This window comes from Bactrocera oleae, chromosome 6 (assembly GCF_042242935.1).
Source record: "Bactrocera oleae isolate idBacOlea1 chromosome 6, idBacOlea1, whole genome shotgun sequence".
In the NCBI taxonomy this organism is placed as follows: domain Eukaryota; kingdom Metazoa; phylum Arthropoda; class Insecta; order Diptera; family Tephritidae; genus Bactrocera; species Bactrocera oleae.
The window spans coordinates 6,709,817-6,736,236 of NC_091540.1; the positions used below are offsets into that span (position 1 = coordinate 6,709,817).

A 26,420-nucleotide genomic window follows, 5' to 3' on the forward strand; every position below is an offset into this window, starting at 1 on the left:
GTGGTTCTCATACAAAAGCGTTGCATGCCGAAACATATGCATTTGCGAGCGCGTAATGACTAGATTGGAAAATGCGTCAGCGAAATGGAGCGATTTATTAACCGACACGTACACCTTTCAATGCACACATACACATACATATACTTACATATTTATACAGCGATGTAAAGTGTTGCTGCCTTCATTTAAGTACACTAAAGACATTTCACTACACCTCAATTTTATATTAGAGCGCTACAAAAGATAAACAAACCACATGCAACGTGCCACATACAAAACATGTTGCCGTCCTATTGTCTGCTTAATAGCAAATGCTGTTGTGGCATTGATTTTCTATCTTTTTGTTTTTGTGTTCTCTATTTTGTTATTCTTCATGCTATTAGAATCAATTAAATGCATTTTATTAATGCTGTCAACAATAAAGCGTTGTGACGCGATTTTAATCGCCTTAATCTGCATACATATACAAAAACACACACATACATACTCACATATATAGAACGGATTTCATTAGCGCGCTGCACGTCATTCAGCCTGTCACCTAATTTCTACACCTTCCTTTCGCTCAATATTCACTACGTGACTTTAATTTTGAGGCGCTTATAGCCGCGGGCTACCAGCCTTCCACGCTGTCACTTTAATTACCGCTCATTGCTTCGCGCCACATAAAAGGTGAATCTGGTGCACCAAAAAAATTAAAAAAAAAACAACGCTACTGCCTAAGTTATTTAAATTATATTTTCAGTTTTATTTTGTGAAAGGTTATTCTCTACCAAATCGCAGGCAATTAGCTTTGGTGCTGGTGTCGAAGGCAGGAAATTCGCTTTTAAGAAAGGTCAAGTCCACCGGATGTGCTACTCCTTGCCTACAGCCAAGACTTCGTGCGTAAATACAGTGGCCTAAGCGTGCTCAGGCTGACACACAGTTTGTAGGGAATTAAAATTTGAAATTAAAAGTTTACAGTGTAAAGGTCATTTCCGTTGCGTAAAGCGAATATTTGCTTGATTTCCGTTGAATAAAAGGAATTCGAGGATAATAGTAAAGGTAAATTTATTTTATTATAAAAAATTTTTTCTAACTACAAAAATATATTAAAGCCATAAACTGAATCCCGAAATTACCAATCCCGAAAAACGTGATTTTTCGGGATTCATCATTATATAATTCGGTTAGTGTTATTTTGCTAGAATATTCAACTTACGAACAAACAATAGTAATAGAGTTCCGGGATCCCGAAATTTTGCTACTATTCCGTATACTATTTGAGATTATTTTTACGATTCCAGCACTCGTAATTGCAGCAATAAACTTATATTTAATAAAAAAATTCGGGATTTTAAGTTGCAATATAAAAACTCCACTGAGTGTAGATATTTATTTAATATAAGAACAAGCAGTATTTGCAACGCTAAAGCGACGAGTGGCTATCGATCGAGATGCTCTGGTGTCTATGGCAAAAATGCACAGCATCTAGACACAATTATTGCATTGGCGCGACGCAACGAATTAGTGAACACATACGCAACACGACACGGCACAGGCAGCGACGCTTCAAGTAATACGCCATGTGGCAGGAATTCGTTGCATGTACGGCGGATGCCACAGTGCAGAACAATGGTCAAAGCGAAGGCAGCCGCATTCAGAGTGCCAATATAAAAAAAGGCGCACATAAACAGTGCGGCACCGCACTGCTGCAACGTCGTAGTAGACAACAGCTTTGCTACGCTGACCAACAGCGCGCGCGATACAAGCAAAAAGCATTGCGTCGAGGTCGCGCGTCTGCGTGTGAAATCGCAAGTCAAGCATCAACGAAATCGAAATTCTTCGAAAATCATTGAACACAAAGCGACGGCGAACAGCGTCGCTGACGACTGAAGACAGTGGTGGTAAGCGCGTTGACGCGAGGAGGGCGTGATGAAATTCTAAGAAAGAGAAAAAAGCGTTCAAATACCGCAGACGAAATTGAAATTGGAATTTCGTTGCAAGCCATGCTGTGTCATCGTGGTTTTTGCTTAGCACTATTAGCTGGCGACCACGGCGGTGGCGGTGGCAATGTCGGTGTCGGTAATTTCTGCATTCACGCGATTCACTTATGCTCCACCGCTTTGTGTTGTTCGGCTGGCAATGCTCGGCGCATCATCAGCATTGTAGCTGGCGTCGCACAGGTGGTAGGCATGCGTTCACTGGTGACAATGACAATGACAATGAAATTGTCACTCATTGTCGCACCTCTTGCAGTGGCGGGGTACGCAGCGTCGATTGGTCCGTCTCAATGCGCTCTTCTTCACTCTTTAACCTATCCGCTGTGAGAAAATCGCCTTCGTAATTTAGCATTACGCGTCAGAAAAATGCATGTATTTACGCGCGAAGTCTCCGAACTAATCTGTTTCCAACTAGCCTATCGGTTCTTGTTGCACATTGCCAACTTTTTGTTTCAAATTTTAGCTTCTTAATTTATAGGTGTTGAATTTCGCCAGACAGCTGTCTTATTCTAAGTTCTTTCTTCCTGTCTTAAATTGCGGCGTTGCGCCATTACCCAAACTTAAGCTCTGCGACATTACCGCTGTTGACTGTGGCTGCAAGCTCTTGCTGCCACGACAACACCGGCATCCTTGAATGTATTTCTCACCAGCATTTTTGCTACTTTTTGCTTGCTCCTGATTTAGTTTCCCTACCTCTCGACTTGCATTCTCTTGCACTGGTAAATGATAGCTACGAAATGTTGTTCTGTTGTTCTTGTAAGCTCGCTGGCCGCATGCGTTGCTAAACGCTGTAGATCTCACTCTCCATGGCATGCAAGTGGTTGTTTTGTACGAGATTTTTCAGCTTTACTTTTTTATTTTTCCTTTCTGTTGGCTACCGTATTTTTTGTTACCGGTGTAGTATCTATTCTGACAATGCTCCTGCAATCCTGCTTGTGTTGATATGCCGCCTTTCGCTATGCGAATCTAGCAGTTGTTGTTTCCGTTACATGGTAGCTTGATTCTTGCAATTTTTTTACAGTTTTGCCGTATGGTTTCTCAAAAATCCTTATAAGTGCAGTAGATCGTCTTACGAAGAAATCTAAATGTAGATCTAACCTCAAAAGGTGTTGTTGTTCACTTCAGACCAGAAGAAGTCTACGAAGTTGCTTATGTAGAAACCTTAAAAACTGATTTTCTGACTAGGGTGCTGAGATAAATTCTGGTTATTAATTATTATAGAGCTAACTTGAAGATGACGGAGAAGCAATTGAAAAAAAGCCGTACCAACGACAGTCAGTTTTGTATAACCCGAACGGACTGTGATTAAAATTCGGAAATGACCAAGAATCAGTTGAAAAGAGCCGTTCCAACGATAGTCGGCTTTATGTAATCCGAACGGGCCGGCATTCTGTACTCAAACTCGAAGAAGACCGTGAGCCAGTTGCAAAGAGTCGTTTCAACGACGGTCGGTTTTTTATATTGTATATAGTACACATTATAGGGATGTTTAGGGTTTTGAACCTAGAAGCACTCATACTAAAGTCTTGAACTTAGCTGCTTTGTCTACGGCGAATGTCGCTTTATTAAAAAGTTTCGTAAATTTGGTGTTTTAATATGCAATTTTCACGCTTACACACTTTCACCCCCTCTAGCTAACCTCTTCTCTCATTTTTAAAGAAACTGCGTGTGCAAAGTCATCGTTATTAATTAATTACTAAATATTTAACACAATATTCGTAAAATGGTTAATTAGAATTAATGGTAATGCAAGCATGTACCTCGCACCTTCCACCAACGCACACACTAACCGACTTTCAATGCATGTATGCATATGTTTGTGTGCGTGTGAGAGTATGCTAGCGCATATTTAATTTACACAACAATGCACATTTAGCATATCTTTGCCATTATAAATGCGCATTAAGTTTCGGGAATGCAAAGTATGTTGTTTGTTTGCACATTTCCATGCATATACAATATACATATGTGCGACAGTGTATGTGCGTGTCAGCTTGTAGTGCGAAAACATATATTAAACATTAAATCAGGTGTTGGACTAAGCAAAGGCGATTTCAACAATGTGACAAAAGTGTAAAATTACCCACAAAACAACAAATACAAACAAAACAGACGCTAAAACAAATACAAACAAACAACACGCATATAAGTGTATATGTGTGTATAGTGTGTGTGAGTGGCAGCCAGCGAGGCAGCTAAGGTGAAAAAATTAACATCACACGGGAACAAACAAGCAAATACAATTTAAACTTGCTGTTGCAGGTTTGCGTATACACAAATACACGCACGCACACACACACACACACATGCGAATGTGGCAAATATATAAATATTTATGCGTTCGTACGAGTATTTGCTTTTAGCGCGCCCGCGATGAGAAAACAAAATTACCAAAACAAAAGTGTTTGCTTGCCAAAACGACAACAACAACAACTAAAGCAAAATACGCGCAGCACGTTTGTATGTATATATAAATGCAGCGCTGCTACGCGGAATAAAGAATTTTGTCAAAAAGCATTTGCAAGCTCATTAAAATGCCACGCAGCCAAGTGAGTAGCAAAAGAAGTTGCGAGAAACGCCAAAGAAAAGAAATAAACAAATAAATAAGTGGCGAAAAAAATTCGCAGAAAACCGAAAAAAAAACAACAACAAGAGCTACATGCAAACATTTGAACGGCAGGCAGGCAGGCCCTTACAAGTGGCAAGCAAGCGAGCGCGAGGCAACCAGTCAGTCACTACAAGGTAATAAAAAAATTCTTAATCAAATATTTAACACGTTGCATTTGCTGCAAATGAAACGAAAATGAGTAAGCAGGAGCGGAGCAGACAGTTGGCTGACGCAACCGAACGCAATGGCGGTGCGTTCGCAAGCGCAAAAGGGCGCGCGGCATGCGGTGAGGGCGTAATGAAGCAGCATATTAGCGTGGAAATCACAGTAGAAGATGGGGAAAGGGAGGCAGATGTTACGCGCTGGAAAAAGCTGGATGCGTTGCAGTGGTTCCCAGCCACGGGAGTAGTACAAACAATTGGCAGCACTGCGCGCACTAGCAGCGGGCACACGCAATCAATTGACGCATACGAGAAGTGAATGTCGCGAATTATTTGGAGCGTAAATGAAAAGCAGGTGCGAAGGCGCGACAAAGGGCAAAGCGCGCATATATATTTGTATACATTTGCATATATGTATGTTTGTATGTGCGTATGTGTACGAAGTAAAAATGGCACGTTAATGCAGAGTCACTGTACGTTTTTATGGGGTTTAAAGGTGCCAAATTGCTGGCTATATGTTCAAGTTTACCGGGAATTGTTAATTTTGTTTAATTTGTTGTTGCATCTCTTTTATTTTATTTTTATACATTTTCGCTTTTCACTTGTAGCTCAAACGCGCTCTTTATTTGTATTATACTCTTATCTTTTATGTGCGCTTTTCAGCATTTGAATGAATTCGATGTGTAAAAATGAAATGAATTGAAGCGACATAACATTTTATGGTAGCACATTCAGATAAGTGCGCAGAGAAACGTGCGAAATTACTGAATATAACCCGATTAAAAGCTCTCAATTGAATGCAACTTTTAAAGCAGAGAATACAAGCAGGAAGGTGAAGTATGCGGTAAACGATCTCAGCCTTTCAAATGTGCGGGAATTTCTACAACTGAAAAATTGGACGAGTACACCGAGCTTTCATAATACTATACCTTCTATAGTCTTGCCGGATGCGAAGCGCTATGTACACATGAAACTGAGAAACTGAGAATAGATACGAGCTCTGCTCTTTTCATGCATTTTACTACTGGATAGCTGGACTCCGCACGAGCTTGGGCAGCTTTGGACTACCCTCAGTGTTTGCGCTGACGCACTATCCTTCTGAACCAAAGTGTATCTCAAGAGGTCTTTTGAGCTCTTCATCCGCAGTAAGGCCAGCCTTTTCCTGGCTGTAGAGATTCTAATAGGTCTTTGCTCCACCCGTATCCATGAGGTAAAGTTGAGGATGAGTTGAGTTGAGTCATATATATGCAGAATCAGAATCTTTTCCAAAACCTTCAGTTTCGTAATACAGATGGCGCTGTAATTATTAAATTTCTTTCCAGCGATTTCTAAGCATAATGCATTCATCCTTTCGGAAATCCTCTAGTTCCTCAGAACTTAAGATATGAGTAAATGATCTGATTTCTACTTTAGAAAAATTTAGTCCATTTCGAATGCCAAAATAAATTCTTTCTAAAAAATACCGATACAACATATATCTGAGATTTCTATAGATAATTCGGTAGGTGCTGTTAAATGCGCTGTCCGAATAAAAAAGTTTTTATATTTCTTATGCAATAAAGAAAAATTTACATTTATCGCTGCCACTGTGGCTGCCGCTTCCATTGCATTACATTCGCACGCCTATGTGGCATACTAATGAGACAGCAAATGGGCAACACCCACCTACACGACCACATCGAGCGGCATACAACTGCTAGAAATAACTACAATGCGGCAACATTAGTCAGTCAGCAGTTGGCAGTTCGCTGTGCTAAAATTAATGTGACAGTTATTTTGGTTTCGCCATAAAAGAGGGCCCCGAGCTAAAAAGCCGGCATGTCTAGCAAACCCGCATGTTACAGTAACACTGTCCACTTGTGCGCACTTGCAAGGTTGCCAGTAGGTACTACTTTTGCATTTTTATTTGCAATAATAAAGTTGTTTGTTGTTGCTTGCAAATTGTTTAACGATTCCTTCGGCGTTGCCATATCGTTTGTTATATTCGTTCTTAGTATTTCCTTATTTCGTTTAATCACTTTAATTGTTGTTGCAAATATTTCGCAGTAAATATCATTTGCGTTGGCGTTGGCTTTGTCGCTGCTGCAGCCCAGCCCACGCTTCAGCATTCATACATCACGCGCTCACGCAAGCTTGCCTTGCGGCGCTGATTCGTTTGCAAAGTTTGTGATTTATTTACCATTTTCGTTGAGGTATTTTGTATTTGCCTTAGAATTCTTTGAAATATGCCACAATCTAATTTGTGCATCAGCACTGCTGTCAGTAGTCATAAAATAATTTTCAACATGTTGTTGTTGAACAATTATTTGAGTGATGAGAGGTGTGGTACTATTTAAGAAACTTTACGCCTCGTTCGCTTAGAACTAAGTACATATATTAATATTTGGTGCTGGAACTATTTGATTGAAGATAATCCTTATATTTATCGATTTATTGTAACTATAATAGAAATAAAGATTAATGCTGAGGTGCCCTCTATAGCACAGCCCTCTCTATAACACTTCCAGTGACACTTACTTAGTACAGCGACTTTCAAGAGTTTTGCTAGTTCAAAGTTACAATTTCTCTTCAGACTAGCATGACGTCAAAAAAGAAGCAAGATATATTAAATAAAAAATTCTGGAAGAAGGGTATAAGCCACGGCTCTTAACATAAGATATTAGCTCTACGGGCTTAACTGTTAAATAGCAAGCACGTTAATGCTTTTCCAGTTAACCAAAGCTCAATTGACGATACGAAGTCGGCAGTTTTCGGCTACTTTATAGCATATTATTGAAAACCTTATTGAGTTATCTTTGGCACCATGGCATAGTCGATTCCAGTATTCAACTGACACAAAAAGTTTTTTCGAATACCGATTGATGCTTCACAGCCAATGGAAAACTATGAGGACACTTTTCTTGCATAAAAATGCTACTCAAAAAATTCAACAGTGGTTCGGAGGCACCCTAAACCTTGTGGAATCCACCATTTGTCAAATAATACATAAAAGCAAAGAGGAGAAAGCTGAACCAAAAACACTGCGCTATAAAACATTAACGTTTCAAAAAGGTGGGCAAGTTTTAAATATCAAGTGAGCCTAAGGCTCCCCACCTTAGTATAAGTAACCTTACAGTTTTGAATAGAGTTTTCTACATACGTCGGAGACCCTATAAAATATATGTCTAAATGATCAGCTTGACGAGCTGAGTCGTTTTACCCATGTCCGTCTATCTGTCGGTATATACGCGATTCTTTTCTCCCCAAGATGCTGCTCATTTGTCGGAACCGCCGATATCGCAACACTATTGCATATAGCTGCCATACAAATCGAACGATCGGAATCAAGTGCGTGTATGGAAAACTTTTTCATTTGCGAAGGTAATTTTAAGAAATTGGGCAAGGAGCATAACCTAAGGCCATCATGCAATTTCCGAAAAAATTGTATAGATCGCATTACTATAGAAGGAATTTTTTTTATTTGTGAAGGGTATTATACCCTAACGTTTTTTTTTTGTTTTTTTTTGTTTTGGTTTTCATGCTGCTGACAAGTGGGAAGCGCAGCTGCGTCATCACGATTTTTGCAGGACGACAGTTTTTTTCCACATATTGTTGCCAATTGCACCGGCAAATAACAGAGTTGATTCTCTTTTATTGCTGTTGTTATTTTTTCCGAGCGCCACTGTTGCCTGCATATTTAGTAACAATTTTATTGTTGCCTCTGCCGCCACCGTTTCGCCAATCGATTTTACTTTGCGTTTAAATCAATTCTGCACGCGGTTGCATTGAACCAAAAAACCAATTCAGTCTTGTTGGTGTTGTTGTCTGCCGCTTCGTTGACAATGAAAAAAAACAATCAAAAAGTATTGCCACAATACAACAATTGTTTAAGTGGCTGGCAACAGTTAAATTGCATTTACGTTACGTTACGTTGCTCTGAATTGCTTAAGCGGCACGTTGAATGAATGAAGAATGAATGAAATTATTGCAAACACGTCGCTTTGATTTATTGTTGCAATGCGCATGAGTAATGGCGCAAAACGCGAACGCTTATGCAAATACACAGACACACTTACACACACATAAGTTTTCTTGAATATTTAACGATATTTACTAAAGTGGAATTGTCAAGGATACTTACATGTCTCATACATACTAATCTCTATGCTGCAAGTGTTAAGAAGCAGCAGGCTAGGCTGTCGAAAAATAGGTGACTAACCGTATGCTCAGAGCGTTTGTAGTTTTTTTTGACAGTGTTTAGTTTTTAAGATCCCACTTTTGATATTGGAGCCTAGAAGTTTTGGTATATGGAACAGAGATTTCATTCATCTAGCAATTGGTTCATAGTTCTACACTTACTTATGAAAATGATAAAAGGTAATAGCACACACAAAAACAAAGAACTAATACCAGAGACTTCGGTGATTTCTAACCAAAAGATCAGCTCAATAGCCAGAGAGAACACGCAGCTATTCGTCTATACCGAGATTTATTGCTACATGCAGGCCCAGCTATCCTATTTCTGAAATGCGCGTAAAACAAATATCTTATTGCCGGCTCCAGCGAGTTGTTGAAAAGGAGGCTCCAACATCAAACTGTCTGCCAGGGATGTAAATTTTTACAGCTAGAATACAAATAAAGTTCATCGCCAGATTCGTCGAGGATTCAACATGCCAAAACCAAAGTCAACCCCTCACACTAGCTACAGCTCTTTCAAAGTACATATTCGAATATTTTCGAAATCATTTCATACAAAATTTATTCAAAATTTAAAAGGAATTGCGCGACTGTGCAATCAATTGCCGCAATTGTATATGCAGAACAGTTAAATGTCACATAATAAAATTGGTGGGGTGTACCCAACAAAAAAGGCACAGAATCAAGGCGTCCATCAGTTGCTGGCTGGCCAATTGGCAAAGGTATTGAATGTTTTGCTTTTCACGTTCGGTAATTTATGAGCACAATTGCCAGAAACGGTTTTATTGATTAAGACAATACCGAATTGCAAGACGTTACGGATGCAAATACAAAATTGTAGTGCATATGTTAAGACCCTGTAGGAATTTTTTATTTTGTAAAAGTAGGTATAAATTAGCATTACGAAATCAGTTAGAACAAGGCATACATGTCTCATGGAATGCGATTATATAAAGCAACTTGGACTCGATTATTTTCTGAGGCTCAAATAAAAATAATAGCATAAAATTTCGTATAAAGTCAGAACAACCTTTGGTAAAAATGTTAAGTATAAGCAACATGAAACAAGAATGAGCGAAAGGGCTAAAAAATTCCGCAAATACTTACGGAGAAATGCTGTCAAGCTGTTGTTGGGTTACGTTGTCAAGCTGGCTCCGGTTACGTAGACTCGACCGAAGTGTTAACGATAAGTAGAGGTGTTCGCCAGAGCCTACGCTTAATTTCAATTAATTTGGATTAATTATTCAGGGAATCATGCCACTAAAATCAATCTGTAGTAGGTAAGAAGGTATGATGGGAGTGGGAAGCAGCATAGGCTTTAGTTCAACAGATATTATTAGATCTGTTAGAACACATATAAATACGTCTACAGCATTATCTTTTCTACTTATTTATTTCGGCGAACGCCTTTTTTTTAGAATTTTTTAAATTTTTACAAATAATTTACAAAGAGACTAGAAATTAATATTTGTACAAAGTGGTGCAACACGTACCACTAAACTAGCAAAGCCATATCGCTAATTATGATGCTCTTCGTCAGCTTGCCACTCTTCTTCATGCCAAAGACTTGCATGGAGTCCAACACCTTTGTGCCACTGCTCACCACACCGAAGGCCACACGTTTGCCATTTAACACCTGCAATGGCTTGAGGCTTATGGAGAATTTCAAGGCATCCTTATGCAAAGCATCCTGATTATCTAGCGAGAAAGCCAATGTGCCTGGCCGATTATGATCCAGTGCACGCATGTCATACTCAATGCGTTTCGGTTTGATTTTCTGCTCTTGCGGTATAAGCAGACAACAATCCAGCCACAGTCCGGGGAAGAGACGATTAACCATAATACAATTTTTATCTCTATTGCGACAGGCGCGCACAAAAGCCAATACGACTTGCGGGCAAGCCTCCGTGTACAGTTGTATGGTGATGCGTCCAGCCGGACGTAAGCCCTTCACGTAGAAATCAAAATAGATGACGGGTCGCAGCAGACGACGCAGCTGTGAGTAGGGTGGCATTTGCAATTGACTATACTTGGCCAAGATCTGTGCGGGCACGACAAACTCAATGGAATTTTTACGCACATGACGCAGCAAATGTGGTGCGACGTGTGTGTCCAAGGTGGTGCCGACCGTCTTCAGCAGTTGTCCAAATTTGGCATTATCTCGCTCGATATAGCGGTTGCGCAACACTAGTAAGGGTATGCGAGATCTAGGCGTATGACTCATGCGATTCTCGCGAAATGTATCCAATTGCCCACCAATGCGTGAAATCATGTTGACGCTACGCAACAGCTCGTTGTTCATGCGTCGTATGCGTTCGAAGGCGTTGCAGTCGTCACGTAATTTGGATGCGCGTAGAACATCTCTGATATTGAGTTTTGGCGAAACATCATCCACACGCGGCTTCACCATCAATATCATGTTTCTGTAGTTTTCCAGCTGGCGCCGTCGTTTCTTCTCGGACAATCTCATTCGTTGCATGTTGAAAAGTTATAAATTTATTTATGTAAAACCGGTAAAGTTTGGAAAAAATAAAAATCGAAAACAAATAATGTTCGTCTAAAAATTAAAGGGAAATTTTCTATTTGATTGAGTCAAAAGTGAATTTTTGAAATTTTTTTTCCAGTTTTCGTTTGAGCTTGCTGTCAGAGTTGCATATGTATACCACCATATTGTATCAACATTTTAACTCTAAAATAAGTCATTGCTTTCAGTAATCCCAACGAAATGCAATAAATATCAGAACTCTCTACTACAGGACCCGGCGAAATCGAATAACTTATGAGTCGCTTTGGCGAAAGCCTTCGCCGATTAGAAACATCTAGCTCACAAGGTCGTCTAAAGATTCACTCTCATATATGGATTGTCTAGAATATTTCTTCTAATGAAATTTTTGGAGTAGTAGAGTCCACCATTAATTCTTTACTCTCCTATAAAATGATTTTTGAGCTGTGATGAGCGTCAGAACTGATATTTCTCGAAAATGTCAAAAGCTGACAGTCTATTGCACTTCTGCAAAAAAACAGACATACTAAAATATATAGAAATTACCGAAGGGTAATTATGCAATAAATACCTAATAGCTTATTTTCAAGCGATTAACACAAATTAATGATTGTGACTTTGTCGCACACCTAAAAGAATTCATTACGTCCAACGACTTTTAGCGCTATCCTCATCGCATATATTAACGCAAAAGTGGACCCATGTCAACCGACGCTTTAATGTTTGTTTACCGCGTTTCGTGGAAGGAAGCGCCAGTTTTGGTCCGTAAAAATGGGGTAAAAATTCATTTGCGCAACATCAGCGCTAAACAACGGCGACGTGGGGCGCGCTTCTGTGCTAAGCATGCTTAGCATGATAAATGCGAAGATTTCGCTGATTGGAAGATAGCAAAATCAAATCGCAGCATCTCGCCAAGCTACAGCGCGATACAATTGAGCAATTCGCGCCCGACTTTTGTGGAGGCACTTTATCATCATGTCGCGACGTGCGAATTTGAATAGCATAACTAGATTGCGAATTTTTTTTTCGGCGATTGGCTTCTTAATATTTCAGCAACGTGGTTACACTGCATGTGCGATTGTGTATTTGTTTATTTGCGTTTGTTCTCAACTTTATGCCGTAACCGCCAGCATTTTTCGGCGAACTCACCAACATTTTTTTGCAGGCCACAAATGTGCCAATAAATTTTATTTTATTGGCGCAAAAAGCAAACAACAAAGAGCAGCAGAAGGTTAAGAATACATGGTAAACATGAAAGAGAAGACGATTGAAGAGAGTGTGTACGAAAGGGTTTAAGTATGTGCGCGAACTTATGGAGTATAGAAGGTGGGAAAATATGGCTGACGAAGGTGCTGAAGTGCGCATATGTATGTAGTATAAGGTGGTCGACATATCGAGCGATTATATCATGTTTTTAGTGAGTTAGATGGAAACGAACATTAAATTTCGATGTAAATCGCGCTTTAGTCTGTTAAAATTACAGCAGACATATAATGAATTGATGTGCACGGTCAGTTTATGTGCGAACTATATGAAGCATTACAACTGCTACATTTTTTATATACTCTTATCTTATATAATCACTTTTGAAAGTCTATAAGCTGATACACATTTATGCTGCTTGTGATTTGAAAAATCGAAATATTCGAGTTACATAAAAATAGTCAGAATTTGGAACTGTGTGTTTACCAAAAGTACCAGTATGAAGCGTTTTTTGGTGAAAATGAAATACTAATTTTAAATGGGAAAGTAAAAAAAAATTATTGAGTTGGAGCTTCGGCGAAACGAATTGAGTAGAGAAAAAATGTTATATATTCACATATGATGTTTGGAGTGGACGAGAGCAGTAGTAAGAAAGGAATTTTTTTCGCGACTTCGGAACTTTGTATACATGAATTTTTAATATTTTTTTGGCAAAGTACAAAGGTACGTTACTTGATACTTTCAACTAGAAAATTGAGGCAATTATAAATACGCTGAAGTGAATTGAGAACATTCTGTATCGATGCGTACAAATCTAGTCAGGTAGACCATAAGCAGTTGGACTTCTTACTTCGAAACCATGCTAAAACGTTCCAAGTACTTATGCGATATTGTCATCGAAGAAGATAGAGCATTAAATATTGTAAAAATTACTTGCTGCCGTTCTTTACGAGAGCCTTCCTGCCTCCTTTTCGGCATACCATAATGCCAACTGAGCTGGAAATCAATGGTTCATGTCTTTGCTAACCTCACAAATCAGTCAAGTTTAGTCGAAACTCATGTTTTCTTAAACAGTTACATAATGGTTAATCTTATCTCTGAAACCCGACTTGAATTCCTGCTTATTTCTCGACTTAATCAAAATGTATTGACAAAGCGACTTCAGTTCAGTTGATGGCTTACTCTTTTTTTTTTAACCACCCTAGTACGTACATAGAAAAATATATACAGCAGCGTCGCCATACGGAACTACCAATAAACGAAATGGGATTTTATTTGTTTATTGTCTGCAAAATGATTTATACTTTTCGAAATACATTCGTGTTTTGTTGAGGGTTTTAACGGTTTCTTCTCATTTGTTTATTTCTGCATGGGTGTACTCCATTTTTGCATTCGTTTAAATTCTAGGCTATTCGTGTGCTAAATGGGATCGTAAGGCAGGATGGCAGCAAGCGTGAAGTCAGCTTCACAATACAGCCAATAATAAATAAATAAAATTGCGTTTTTTGGCAAAAAAATATAAGAACAGCCAGCCAGCCAACTGTAAAGAGCAAACCCTTAATAAAACTGAATTCAACGATAAATTGCAAAATAAATTGGATTTAAAAAAGGTGCGCGCACGCGCAATTCTCAGGCACAAAGCGCCAGCGGTGACCTGCTAAGCAGCATACAGCTTCTCGAAGCACAGGCCTGGCGAGGCTGTAGAGATGCGTGTGTATTTTTATTTGCTTGAAATTTAATTTTATTGCAAAATTTTTATTTCTCCCATATCCATTCATACTTTGGATGCGCATCGCTCAGCGCAGCAGCCTTCTTACATTCTTCCGCTATGAAAAGCTGTCTGCTAGTAGACGCAGGCAGCGCGGGGTGCGGCCACGCCAAGTCAATTACATGTACACACAATTCACATTTGAACATTTCACACTTTTATTGGCAACATGCGTGGCCGTGGCGCTGCAAGCTATTCATTCCGCACTCCAAGTGCAAGGCGGGCTGTGGTGGCAATTTTCGTCATCGACGTCGTTGGCGACGTTTCGTTGTTTAAATCAAATATTGGTGACAGCAGCGCGGCTTTATGGTTGGCTGCTTGGCTGTTGGGTTTGGCGTGGCAGCTGGACGCGCGACCGCAGCGGTTTGCTGCCAAAGCTTCGCTATAATATGTGCCATGTGCCACAAGCATTCACATATACATATGTATATATTTATATGTGCATTCGTAGATTTATTCGCGCTTTTGTGCTGGCAATGTAAATCGTTTTGATTGAAGTTAAAATTGTGCTAGGTCCTTACACAGCTCTGCTCGATTGATGAAATATGTTGTGAAAATATGTGCGGACATTTTTCGCATTACATTCGCTTTTTTACTTTTTTACGGCCACAAAGGTAATGAACATGTAATTTCTTTGGAAATACTGCCACGACGTTGGCAGCAAGAAAATCGATAGACTAGAACGTCTTCTGGGCGTTGACAAACGACTCTAGTTGTGTACAGTGTGTCGAAATGGTTGTATATTGTGAAAATATGGCTTTTTACTATAGGAGCGCACGCTGAGAGCCAGATATTGATCCATATTTCAAACAAAATTGGAATGTTTTATGCTCAAATTGTCGCCAGCCTGAACATTCTTTCAGTTTTGAGGGTTCATTTATGACCGATTCGAGAGATTTCAGTTTACAAAAGCAGTACTGAGCGTCTGCGGCGGCATCGAAATTTTTTCTGACAGATATTTTCGTCAAGTTATTTCATACTTCGAAGTTCTTGTCTAGTTCACTGTGTTTTCGCAAAATGCGTATGCGTTATTACACATCGTTCTCTCTCACCAATTGCTGCCCACATAGTCGCCTAGCCTACCTCACGCATAGCTTGTTAAGTGCCAAAGCTAGCATCACGCGCGTACACCGAAACACACATACACACAGGCATGCACGAAAACTCAATGCCAGCACTCAAGCGCCAATTGAATAGCGCTACTCTAGACGATAGCGGCGCGCAGACGCAGTTACTGCCAATTTCAAAATTGCACTTCGGCAGGAGCAACAAGGCGCGTCGTCATGGCGTTTAAGGCGTCAGCGCGCCCGACTCGTCGCCAAGTTGTTAGCACAACGCAACGCATAGTTGGCAACAAGCGGCCACCGGCATACATACAAACAAACATACAAGTGTAGACTGTGTCTACGTGGTATGCTCGTGCGCCGTGTGTTGGCCCACACGACCCCTCAGCCAATATGTTCATCTTTCATTGCATTTTGCCACTGGCATTGAGCTGTTGTTTGCAGATTGCATTCGTTTGTTTTATTTTATTGCCGGGTTTATTACTATTTGTGTTTGTTTTTACCTGTTTATTTTGTGCGTTTTCAGTTTGTTCGAATGCCTGGCTTGGCTTGCGCTTAGCTGGTCGCTTGGTTGATTGGTGCGTGGCGTTGGCTGTCGCTGTCGTTGCGCAGGCGCGAATGTGTCTATTTTAATTTAAATAAAAACGCCTTGAAAGTGTCTGTGGCGATGCGAAGAAATATTGTTTTCACTTACTATTCCTCGCTCCTCCACTTGCCATGCAAATTTCGTTTTCTAATTTTATTTTTTTAATTAATTCTTCGCTTTTGTTGAATACTTTTTAGATGCAGTGACAGCGTCCAACGCGATATTCTGTCTTATGACTGGCTGTCAATATGTTCCTCTGCTTATTTGGTGGAAATATTATTTATTCTTTAATGCACAGACATATTTTAAGTATGTGAAATTAACGCAATTACTCAAATTTATATTTTGTGTGAGTTTTTAAGGAGCTTAAAATCATATGGAGAGCGTCGGGCAATATTTTTAAAGCTTTTTGCATTTACCGAAACATTTTACTCAAGAGCTCCTAGTATACTAACCAAGAACTTTCGAAGTCAAATTCGACTATCTTATACCCATCCAACTCCTTTAAAGTCATTCAGGTTGCGTTTGGTACCACTAGTGGTGGACAAAAAATAGTTCGTAAAATATTTACAGGATCTAGGAGTTATAAGTTCTCTCATAAATGACATTCCTCCGAGTCCACACTTTAGCATCTAGGAGTTATAAGTTCTCTCATAAATGACCTTCCTCAGAGTCCACTCTTTAGCATCTCTATATATGATTTCCTGAAAGTACTAAGAATGTGCAAGTTAAAATATTCTGAAAGTGAGGAATAATATGGTTCGGATGCTTATGCTGTTTCTTATTCTTATGATTGTGCAATATAAGTAGAAAAATATTTAGGTGTGTTTTATATTTGGGTTCATATAAGGTTGGGTCCAAAGCTCTGTGAGTTTTAGAAACAAGCTAAGACTAAATCGGTATTTCACAAACAATATTTGATTTTCGTTTAGATGATTTTAAGGATATACTTTAAACTAGATCACTTACTCAATAGAATTAATTCACTTTATCAATTACCGTTACTGCCTATATACTCTGGGCTGACAAGCAAGATAACAGTTTTCTCAACTCTTATGTTAACAATACCCGCAACGTATTCGCTAAGGGCTCTGCTAGCATCTCATTTAAGATTTTCAATCTCACGCTAACCTCACTTTATTACTCCCAAAACGAACACGCACACGATTGAGCCAACTGTTAACTGTTAACTTATATAACCGTTTCCCAGAGCCTAAGAAAAAAGCAGAAAAGTGCTCCAAAACTCATTCAACATTTTCGCTAAACACTTCCCGACGTGCATGCCTGCCCAAATACAAATAAAATCGCGGAAAATAAATGCGTTTCGAGGCGCTGTGTAATTTCGCACATAATCACGCCAGCCCCGCTGTCCGCCCACCAACACAATCAACAGCCGTAACAACAACAACTACATCAACAACAACAGCGAATAGTAGGTAAGAATATCAGTGGCCTCGGGGTCATTGGTGCGACGAGTAGTGCGAGATTAATTTTATGTCTTGGTGACGCCGCCGCCGAAGACCACGATGACGATGTCGGCGCATGGCTTGTAATGGCGGCGATGATGCAACAACACCCAACGAAATCAACAAGCCAGCCAGCCAGCCAACTGGCTGGAACAGAGTCAGCGATCGAACGAGTAAATGGACGACTAACTCTAATCGATCGAGTAGCCCGCTGGCGGATATCAATAAAATGTATAGTAGCCGCTCAGCAGACTAGTCGGCGGTTGGTGGTTGGCGGCTTGCCGATTGGTGCGACCAAAAGTGGCAAGGCAATTGTGTGTGCGCGGCAAGCTGTGATCGCGTCAATCGGTTTTTCCAATTTTTCTGCTTTTCCTCTTTTAGGAAAATGTAATGAAAAATCGCTCAACAAGCGACACGACAGCCGAAAACAAATTACTGTAATTTATTTTGCACCAAAGTGGGAACGATTGAATGGCGGAGAGAAAATATCGATGTAATCAAACAATTTCGGTGCAAAAAACCAAAATCAGTCCAAAAAATAGAAATAAAAACTTTGAGTTTTAGTTGCAAAATTTTACAACAAATTATTTACATTTTGTTGTTGTTGTTTATTTTTTAAAATTCGACTCGAAATATATTGGTAATCTCCGGATTTTGTTTTATACAGACATATTTTTCTATGGCAGTTGTTGGTATCGATTTTGCTATGAACGGGGAGAAGTCGCTGGAGACGCAATGAGCTTTTTCACGAATGGGTCCAAGCTAGAAGGAAAGGTTGGAGAACAAGTCTTCTGTAAGGAGTTCTTACTGGACTTTGTCGAATGGGCGCGCATGTAAGACTAAAATTCCAGTCGAACGCAAAGGATCGAAGTTGTATGGAATAAGGTGAGGTGGAAACAGCCAGATACTTTCTCCTCTATTATCTAGCCTTTGCAAGATTGAGGCTGAAACATCTCGGCAGTCATATCTTCGGCGATATTTTTAAATAACCTAGAGTCTTTAGAAAATAGACATCTGCTATCAGGAATATACATTTCAGTGATCCAAAAAGTCTGTAGGTCGTCTCACTGAGGATATGGGCTTAAAGTATTCATCTGCCAAAAATGAAACGGTGCTAGAATTCGTACTCAGAAGACCACGAAAATAAAAGCGGTCGACTTTTAGACTAAAACAAAAGTAAGTTTGTGGGTAAAACGAGACTGAGAAGCTAAAGTATGACAATCTCTGAAAACATCTTTAGAGCTCTTTTAGCCTCTCTTTGAATTTTGTATATTAGAATTTAAACAAAAATGAGTACACCCAGAGTCAAATCGTATCTCCAAAGCGCAATACATAACGCTTACTCTCAGAGAGTAGCCTGCATCAGGGCCGGTAAACCATAACTGCATAGCTACAACGTGGATGAGTGGTGGTGATGCAGTGCTGCTTTTTGGTTGTCCATTTATTAGTTGCATGTCAATAACAATAACAACAACAATAAGTAAGAACTGTAGGGAAAGAGAGCAAAACAGGAGGTGAACAGAGCACTCAAATCGGTAGTAAGCAAATATTTATATATCTAACATATATACATATATATGTGTATGTATGTGCACATGCAACGACCCATCGACCGACTGACTATTGGTTGCAGTTATAAATTTTATGAGCAGCTTTTCAGCTTCGAGTTTCCATTTGCATTGCGCCCTTCGGCGGCGTTTCGATGGTTCATCGGTGGATTCGTGTTTGCGTTTATGCAAAAATATTTGCCTTTTAATTTTACTTTAATTTTGCGATTTTTTTACGATAATTTTATTTTATTTTATACGTTGTTGTAGTTGTTTGTTGTTGTTGTTTGGATTATGTGGCAACATTGCGGCCGGTGCGTGTCACATGGCCATCAATTGTGCGGCATTAACGGTTTCTCGGTTTGTTGTCGCACCAGCATTGTCAGCAATAGCAGCAAATTGCAACAACAACAATAACAACAACTATGTTGTATAAATACTGCGAGCCATTTTCGAAATCCATGCACCAAAGAAAGCAAATATAGCCGCTTAGTTAAATTTTTGTTTTTGTTTTTTGATTGAAAATCGTTGTTGGCTGGCTTGCTGTTTTCCGTGTTGTTGTTTGTAGCAAAAACAGCATTTTGCAGTTGTTGCCCACAGGACGCCGCAAAACATTGAACAAACAACGAAATTCCAGCTTTTATTTTTATGCTGTTTCACTATTATTGTTATTGTTGTTGTTTGGACAATGTCCTGCCGCCGGCCGCTAGTCAACCGGCAATCGCTTGTTCAGCCACGCAAGCGCTTCAACCAGGCGCGGAGCGTGTGTCTGTGCACGCGCATGCGCACATGTTTACGTCAAGCGTTTACCGTTTGACATTTCGCGTTTTTGGGAGGCGCATACTTGTGCACGTTGCATGCAATGGTAAGTACATGCATACATACCATGGTTGCACGAAATACGGAAAAATGCATTTTTTGCATTTTTTCGTCGCCTTTCATTTGGCGGCATTATTTGTTTTTGCGCTTACCGAATCTCTCATGTTGTTGTAATTGTTGTTGTTTTTTAAGTTCACAAGCACAATCGCGGCTGAGCTTTGCCTGCTTTTACGCTATAACTTTTTTTTATTTCACTTATGCGCGCAACCTTTATTGTTGTTCTTACTTCTATTGTAGTTGTTGTTTTGGTGATCAATAAAATGCGAAATTGGCAAAAATCAATGCATTTAATGCGTTACCGCTGACCATGCCACATGTCAATTGCAATTGTGAAATTGAGAAATTGACGGCAAGCGACGCGCAAGGCATTCGGCCCTTTCGGCAGCGCGCATAGAAAGCACGACGGCCCAGGCAGTGAAAAAATTAAAGAGCTTCGTTGCGCCTAATAAGGTTATTTGGAGCGCCCAAGCATGTCAACGCCAGGCAACTGACAGTTAAGCGAATGACAAAAGGTAAGCGCGTTCGTAAGCCGAGCACGCACGCACTCACGCACACACGTGGACAGCGTGGTCGTCTTGTAGACGTGGCGGACAATAAAACTTGGCATTTGAGTGAGGTTCATGCAGCGCGCTTTGGCATCGTGCACTTAACTGTAATACCTTTCAGACTTAGAATTATTGCAGCTGGATCATCTCATCTCCGTCAGACAGACGTACGTGTACAGTCTCTGCAAATATATATGTACATATTTATATGTAACATTTCTCATCAGTGAAGACATCATGAATCCGAATGATAGTCTTCAACTTTTCTTGTGGAAGATTCGCCGAAAATCTGTTCGAACACATCTCAGTAGAGTTTCGTAATGAAACCCTTGTCTTGACGAACAAAAATTACGCTCTACGCACCTACATTCTCGTCCTATTATACTACATGAACGATGACAAACCGAGAAGAGAACACACTTAGAACATCCGAGAGAACTTTTCTCCTCAAGATTTTTGGAGCGATGAGTATCGAAAGCGATGGAATCAGGAACTATATGAGCTGTACGACGACTTGGATATAATTAAACGCATAAAAATCCAACGAACGCGGTAGTTAGGCCATGTCGCCGGTATGGAAGGCGTTGCTTTAACGGAAAGCTCTTTCGGTTCGACACCCATGGGTGTAAGCAAGGGCGTCCACGCATTCAGCGGAAGGACCAAGTTCATAGAGTCCTGTCTGCACTTAGGAGACGCTACAATAGGTGTGATCTCGCAAAGGATAGAGAAAACTGGCCAAATTCTATATTTTCCGCTTAAATATTTATTCCCACAACTAATGAAGCAGCTTGCAATGGTTTAAATGCTATGCGACCTAATAGAGGATCTTCAAAGCATATTATAAATTAATTATCGTTTACTTTAAGAAAAATTGCCTATACTCGAGTTCTATCTAAAGCTTCGATACATATTAAGAATTATAGTTAGGAGACAGCATTCCAACTAAGACAACCTGGTGTTGTTTTGAATCACTGAAAAGATAACCAGGAATGCCATTTAATAGAGGCCTTTCCAATGAAATTATAAGCTTGTAAAGAACCAGCAAAAACCCTGCAAAAGGAGTAAAGAGACAATATCGTATTGAGTTCTTGGTTAATATATACTCGTACCTATCCATATGTAATAGATTTAACAAACGAGGGCTTTCAGCTACCTTAGAGGAACCAAAAACTCTACTGTGTCTGTCTTTATCGAGACTTCCTGAATATGTATCTGTGGTAGCAGGTGGTGAATTTATTGATCTCATTAGAAGTGGATAGTTTGATTAGTATAATTTTTTCTACTCGAATTTGATCTACTTGCCTCATTCTGTTGATGATCTGCTTTTATTATACAATATTCTGGAACATAAAATCGAGAAAGCTCTAAGTTTCCCAGAACTCAGTGCAAAACAGATTGCGTAAAATATCATTTTTAAACCATTAACCAACTCTAAAGTATATATATCTCAACTCTCTCAAACTGTATATATCTTCAAATTACTAAGATTATCGTCAACCGAGTGAATAAGTGTCAACCGCGCTTTTTCATAGTTGGAGGCCTAATCTAACCTCAAAATAACGATAATTTTTTCAAAGAATATTGATTATCTGTCACGAAAGTTTATATTCAATATTAAGGAGGCTTAGCAGCTGTCACAATTGTTGGATTCGGTAGAACGGTGCTCCATTATGCCATTGTGTGGGAAAAGCTTTATATATGTATTACTTAATCAATTTCACTTAGCTTAGATTTCGGAGTTTGCAAAAAGCGCCAGTAATTTGAAGCTTATATCGAAAGTTTGATAAAAATTCAAGTTGTCAAGTACCTTCAATAAATTTTATGAACACTTCACATGCCACCAATGAACTTCTATCAGCCCTTTGATTAAAAGTGGAGAACACTTAAAATTAACTGCGTTTTAATGAAAGCAAAAGTAATAAAAAATCAGGAAAAAAAATTATGTCAATAAAGTGACAGCCGAATGTTCACGCTACTGGCACTGACATAATTTCTGAAAACTTATTATCTCCACTTAGGCAGAATATTAACGCACCCCGCACGAAATGAGTAGAAGCTCTTACCAGTCAACGGTCATTAATCCACAGGCATGCCGAAACATAAGCGGACAGCAATGAATTTTCACACGCAACACACATAAGCGTTGCGTACTTGCACGGTCACAAAAGCAAAGAATTCAAAGAGTGTCTTCCTTCACGTCGCGCTTTTTATTAATATGTAATTTTATGACGATTTCATAAACTACTTACATAACTGCTTTGTATTTACTAAGTAGCAGGTACTTGCTTAAACAAGAATCACATAAAATATTTTCCACTGCGTTAAGGGCTCATTTCATTTGAAGTGCATTTAAAATTGTTGCATTTAAATGCTGAAGGAAAATATGTAGCGTAAGTAGGTACGCTGCGCATGCGCACAATGGCTGCACGTTGAGTTCAACACATTTGTTGCCGCCGCAGCAAACACGCCTTGCATTCAAATTATTTTAATTTAGCATTTTTTATGTTTATTAACTTCTAACCACCGAATTCTCCACACAATTACCAACATATTTACACATTGTCCGCAGTTGAGGCGACTTAAGTACACAACTGAGGTCGTTAGTCACTCATTTAAATGTGTTTCTTAAGAGTTTTTATGCATATTTGATTTAATGGCCGCAACGCCATATACCGCGCAACGTTATTGCGCTCAATGTTTAGCAGCGTTTGACACACCCGCTTGTTTAGCTATTAATTTGTTAATAAATTTTAAACATTTTCATTGCGCGCATAAGCGTATCGGCATCATCATACTCCTCTACTCCTTTTGCAGCTTCTACTTTTTCTGCTGCTCCTTCTTTATATTCTTCTTCTTTCTCTATTTCATCCACAATTCCTCCACCGTTTTTGGCAAACCGGCAATCAAGTGTAACGGTCATGTCTTATGATCGGAAACAATTGCTACTGTCCTCAGTGTTTGTCAACTTCGTGGCTACTAGTACTCAGCGTGCTTGCACATATATTTATTGCCATTGCAGCAGGTGCATTTAAGCATGACACTTTACAGTTTATTTCACCTTCTTCGGTTTAATTTCATTTAAATTTATTTTTTATGCATTCCTAAGTACAAAAGACAGCACCAATAGTCACTCATTTACAGTTAACCCTCATTTGTGGCAAGCTTCTCATCATCTGCTTACTTAGTGATGGATTTGATGTGAATTCGCTTTTATTTGGTCATCAATTTAGTAGCTTCTTAGGTGGGGTTGCATTGATAACCAAAAACTTTTCTCAAGGTAAATTGATTTCCTGGAAATTACTGAGGAATTTTTGTGTTTGTGGTTTTAATAAGCGCTCAGTAGTTCGAGGTAGCGGTGCTTATTCGGCACAAGCAAAGACATAACGTTCTCAAACGATCTTCTTTTAGTGTTCACCATGTTGATTTGACAGATTCGATTTTTTTAACCACATCATAATATTCAACCAAGTTCTATTATATCGTACTCAGAAACAGTTTCTGGTTGTTTCATTTTTAATTACCTGAAGACCCTAAAAAACCTGCTTGAAGCTTAAATATGTCAGTTAGTAAGTGCTTTCTTTTTCCAAGACATTCCATCTCATAAAAAGCTTAAGTCCAGTTGAGTTGTTCAAATATCTTGCTCGTTGTGATCTATGTTAAATCGTAAGAGGTCAAGTGAGCTTTTCGTCCTCAGCAAAGTTCACCTTTCAATAACCAGGTTTCGATATTTGACCTAACAAATATCTTCTTATAATGTTTACTGCCTAATAGGAAAATATTTTTTATTTCTTTGCAGACATATTCAGACTTCAGTCTACACAAACCTTAAGACTTAGAATAGAGTAGTCTTAACTTTAAAGGTATTCGTGCTCTCTCTCTATCTGCTCAAAGCAAGAGCAGAATCTCGGAAAATATCAGGTATTTGAAGCGCTGTGTTTTAACGCCTGTTTGGTCGAGAGAATATAGTTTTGGTACTGCGAAATATCTCTTTGTAACCTTTATGAGTGGTACAAAAACTCAGCTCAGCTTAATTATTGAACTCGTAGTCGGTTTATGTGTGATACAACAAAAAATAGCAGCCGAAAGAACTGTAACTCATATTTTGGCGAGTTATCAGATCTAGTAGAGAGATCAAGACACTTTAACATTTCAGTAATGGGAACTACACAACAAGGTCCTGAGATAAAGCTAAGACAGTGGCGCCAACATGGACGGCTTGGGGGGTTTTCGGATTTTAACACTTCCCCAAGAGTACCAAAAGAGAAAGTAAAATTCGAAATTTATTTCAATTTATTTCTGAAAAACATTTAACAATTACTTAAAGAGTTCTCTTCAAAATAACAGTAATTTTTCAAAACCCCACTTTTCGAAATCATGTATCCGCCACTGAGCAAAGAGTATGAAATTTGTTCTCAGTTACATTTTAATTTATTCAGTAGATCCGTGGGTAAATATTAACCCTGTGGGTTGAGGTGTCTATCAGCCAGTTTAAGGAACTTAGATGATAAGATTACTTTTTGTGATACATTTCCAAGCTAGCCACCAACCAATTGAAAATCAGTCGACTCAGTTTTCTGAAAAAGGGATCTGTTAATCATTTTATTGGCTTTTCTATTAATAACTGTAATTAAAACTTGCTTCCTTTGCGCAGTTAGTGCGCACAAAAAACTTAATAGAATGATTTCCCAAGGCTATCACGGTACTAGGAATGAAAAAAGTATGTGTGTATATATGTATGTATTGCAAAACACATTACAACTCGAGTGTTACAACATGCCGCCGAGGCGCATTTAAATCTCGCACAACACGGCCAGCTGTTGCATTTATTGCTTGGCCACACCATACATGGGCGCCCGAGGCAACCATAAATGGTGACAAACGCAAGGAATTTATGTGTGGAAATGCGTGCGAACACATAACTATACACATACATATTTATATGGTTTGTCATGTGAGTTGATTATTGTTGTCTTGCTGTTGCTGTTAGATGCTGCAAAGGTGGACAAGCAAATTAAAATCGTACGATGCCTAATAAAAATGCCGCAATTTTATTGCCATTGCAAAAACTATGATGACACTTGTAGTTAGGGGTGTGTGTGTGTGAAAGCGTGTTGATGTGTTTACGTGTGCGTGTGCGTGGTAAACAAGTGCTGTGACTGTGAAAAAAGTAGAGGAAGCATGCGAAATGAAGTCGTGGTGAAGACTCAGTGATGTCTATACACATATATTTTTATATTTCAATGTGCATTAGGGTAAGCCTACATGAAATAGAGTTCAGCAAAAAGTCTCACAAGGTACGTGCTTTTGTTTTCAACAGTACTGTATGCATAAACGAACATTAGGGCAGTCCTTAATAGAACAATTTGTAAATAATAATTTTGCCAGCAAACAATATCACTTTAGGGTGGTCCTTAATTGCGTATTAGTATAAATTTTCCGATTCGTTTACTACAGTATCAACGTAGCGTTAAACACTCGATGAAAAATGTGTAGCATTTTAGAACCAACCTAAAACTACACTCAAACAACAGAAATTGCAAAATTGTAGCAAAAATAAGCAATAAAATTTTTAACTGCTGACGCATTGAAGGCGTCACCACTGAAATAGTGCTCAGAAGATAATATAAAATACAAGAAATTGCAAAGATTTTGAAAACTCAGAAGTCTTTTAAGTTGAATATTTTAAATACATAAATTTTTTGACGTTGAATTCTTGCTTTTATTGCAAACACAAATTTTTATGCGTTGAATGAATCAACTGTCAGACGCCAGCGACGAAGACGCAATGAATTTCTCACGAATTTTTTGGTAAACAAATAGTTAGAATTTGTTGTTGCCACCAATTTGCCATATTTTTAATTAAAATATCCAAGCAATAAAAAGTCGCAATTATAAATTCGAAATAAAAAAATAAAAAAATATTCACTTTGAA

The 26,420-nt window shown here is 39.0% G+C and overlaps 1 protein-coding gene across 1 annotated transcript; it reads right to left on the minus strand.

Moving 5' to 3' along the window:
• Positions 1 to 10,301: 10,301 nt before the first annotated feature.
• On the minus strand, positions 10,302 to 11,510 carry LOC106625049 (E3 SUMO-protein ligase RanBP2). The gene has a single exon (XM_014244845.3). The coding sequence runs from the start codon at positions 11,404 to 11,406 to the stop codon at positions 10,423 to 10,425; it is 984 nt and encodes a 327-aa protein (XP_014100320.1). The 5' UTR covers positions 11,407 to 11,510; the 3' UTR covers positions 10,302 to 10,422.
• Between the last annotated feature and the right edge of the window lie 14,910 nt (positions 11,511 to 26,420).

Excerpts from the sequence above, each read along its gene's own strand:
- LOC106625049 (XM_014244845.3), bottom strand. The coding sequence starts at position 11,406 with ATGCAACGAATGAGATTGTCCGAGAAGAAACGACGGCGCCAGCTGGAA.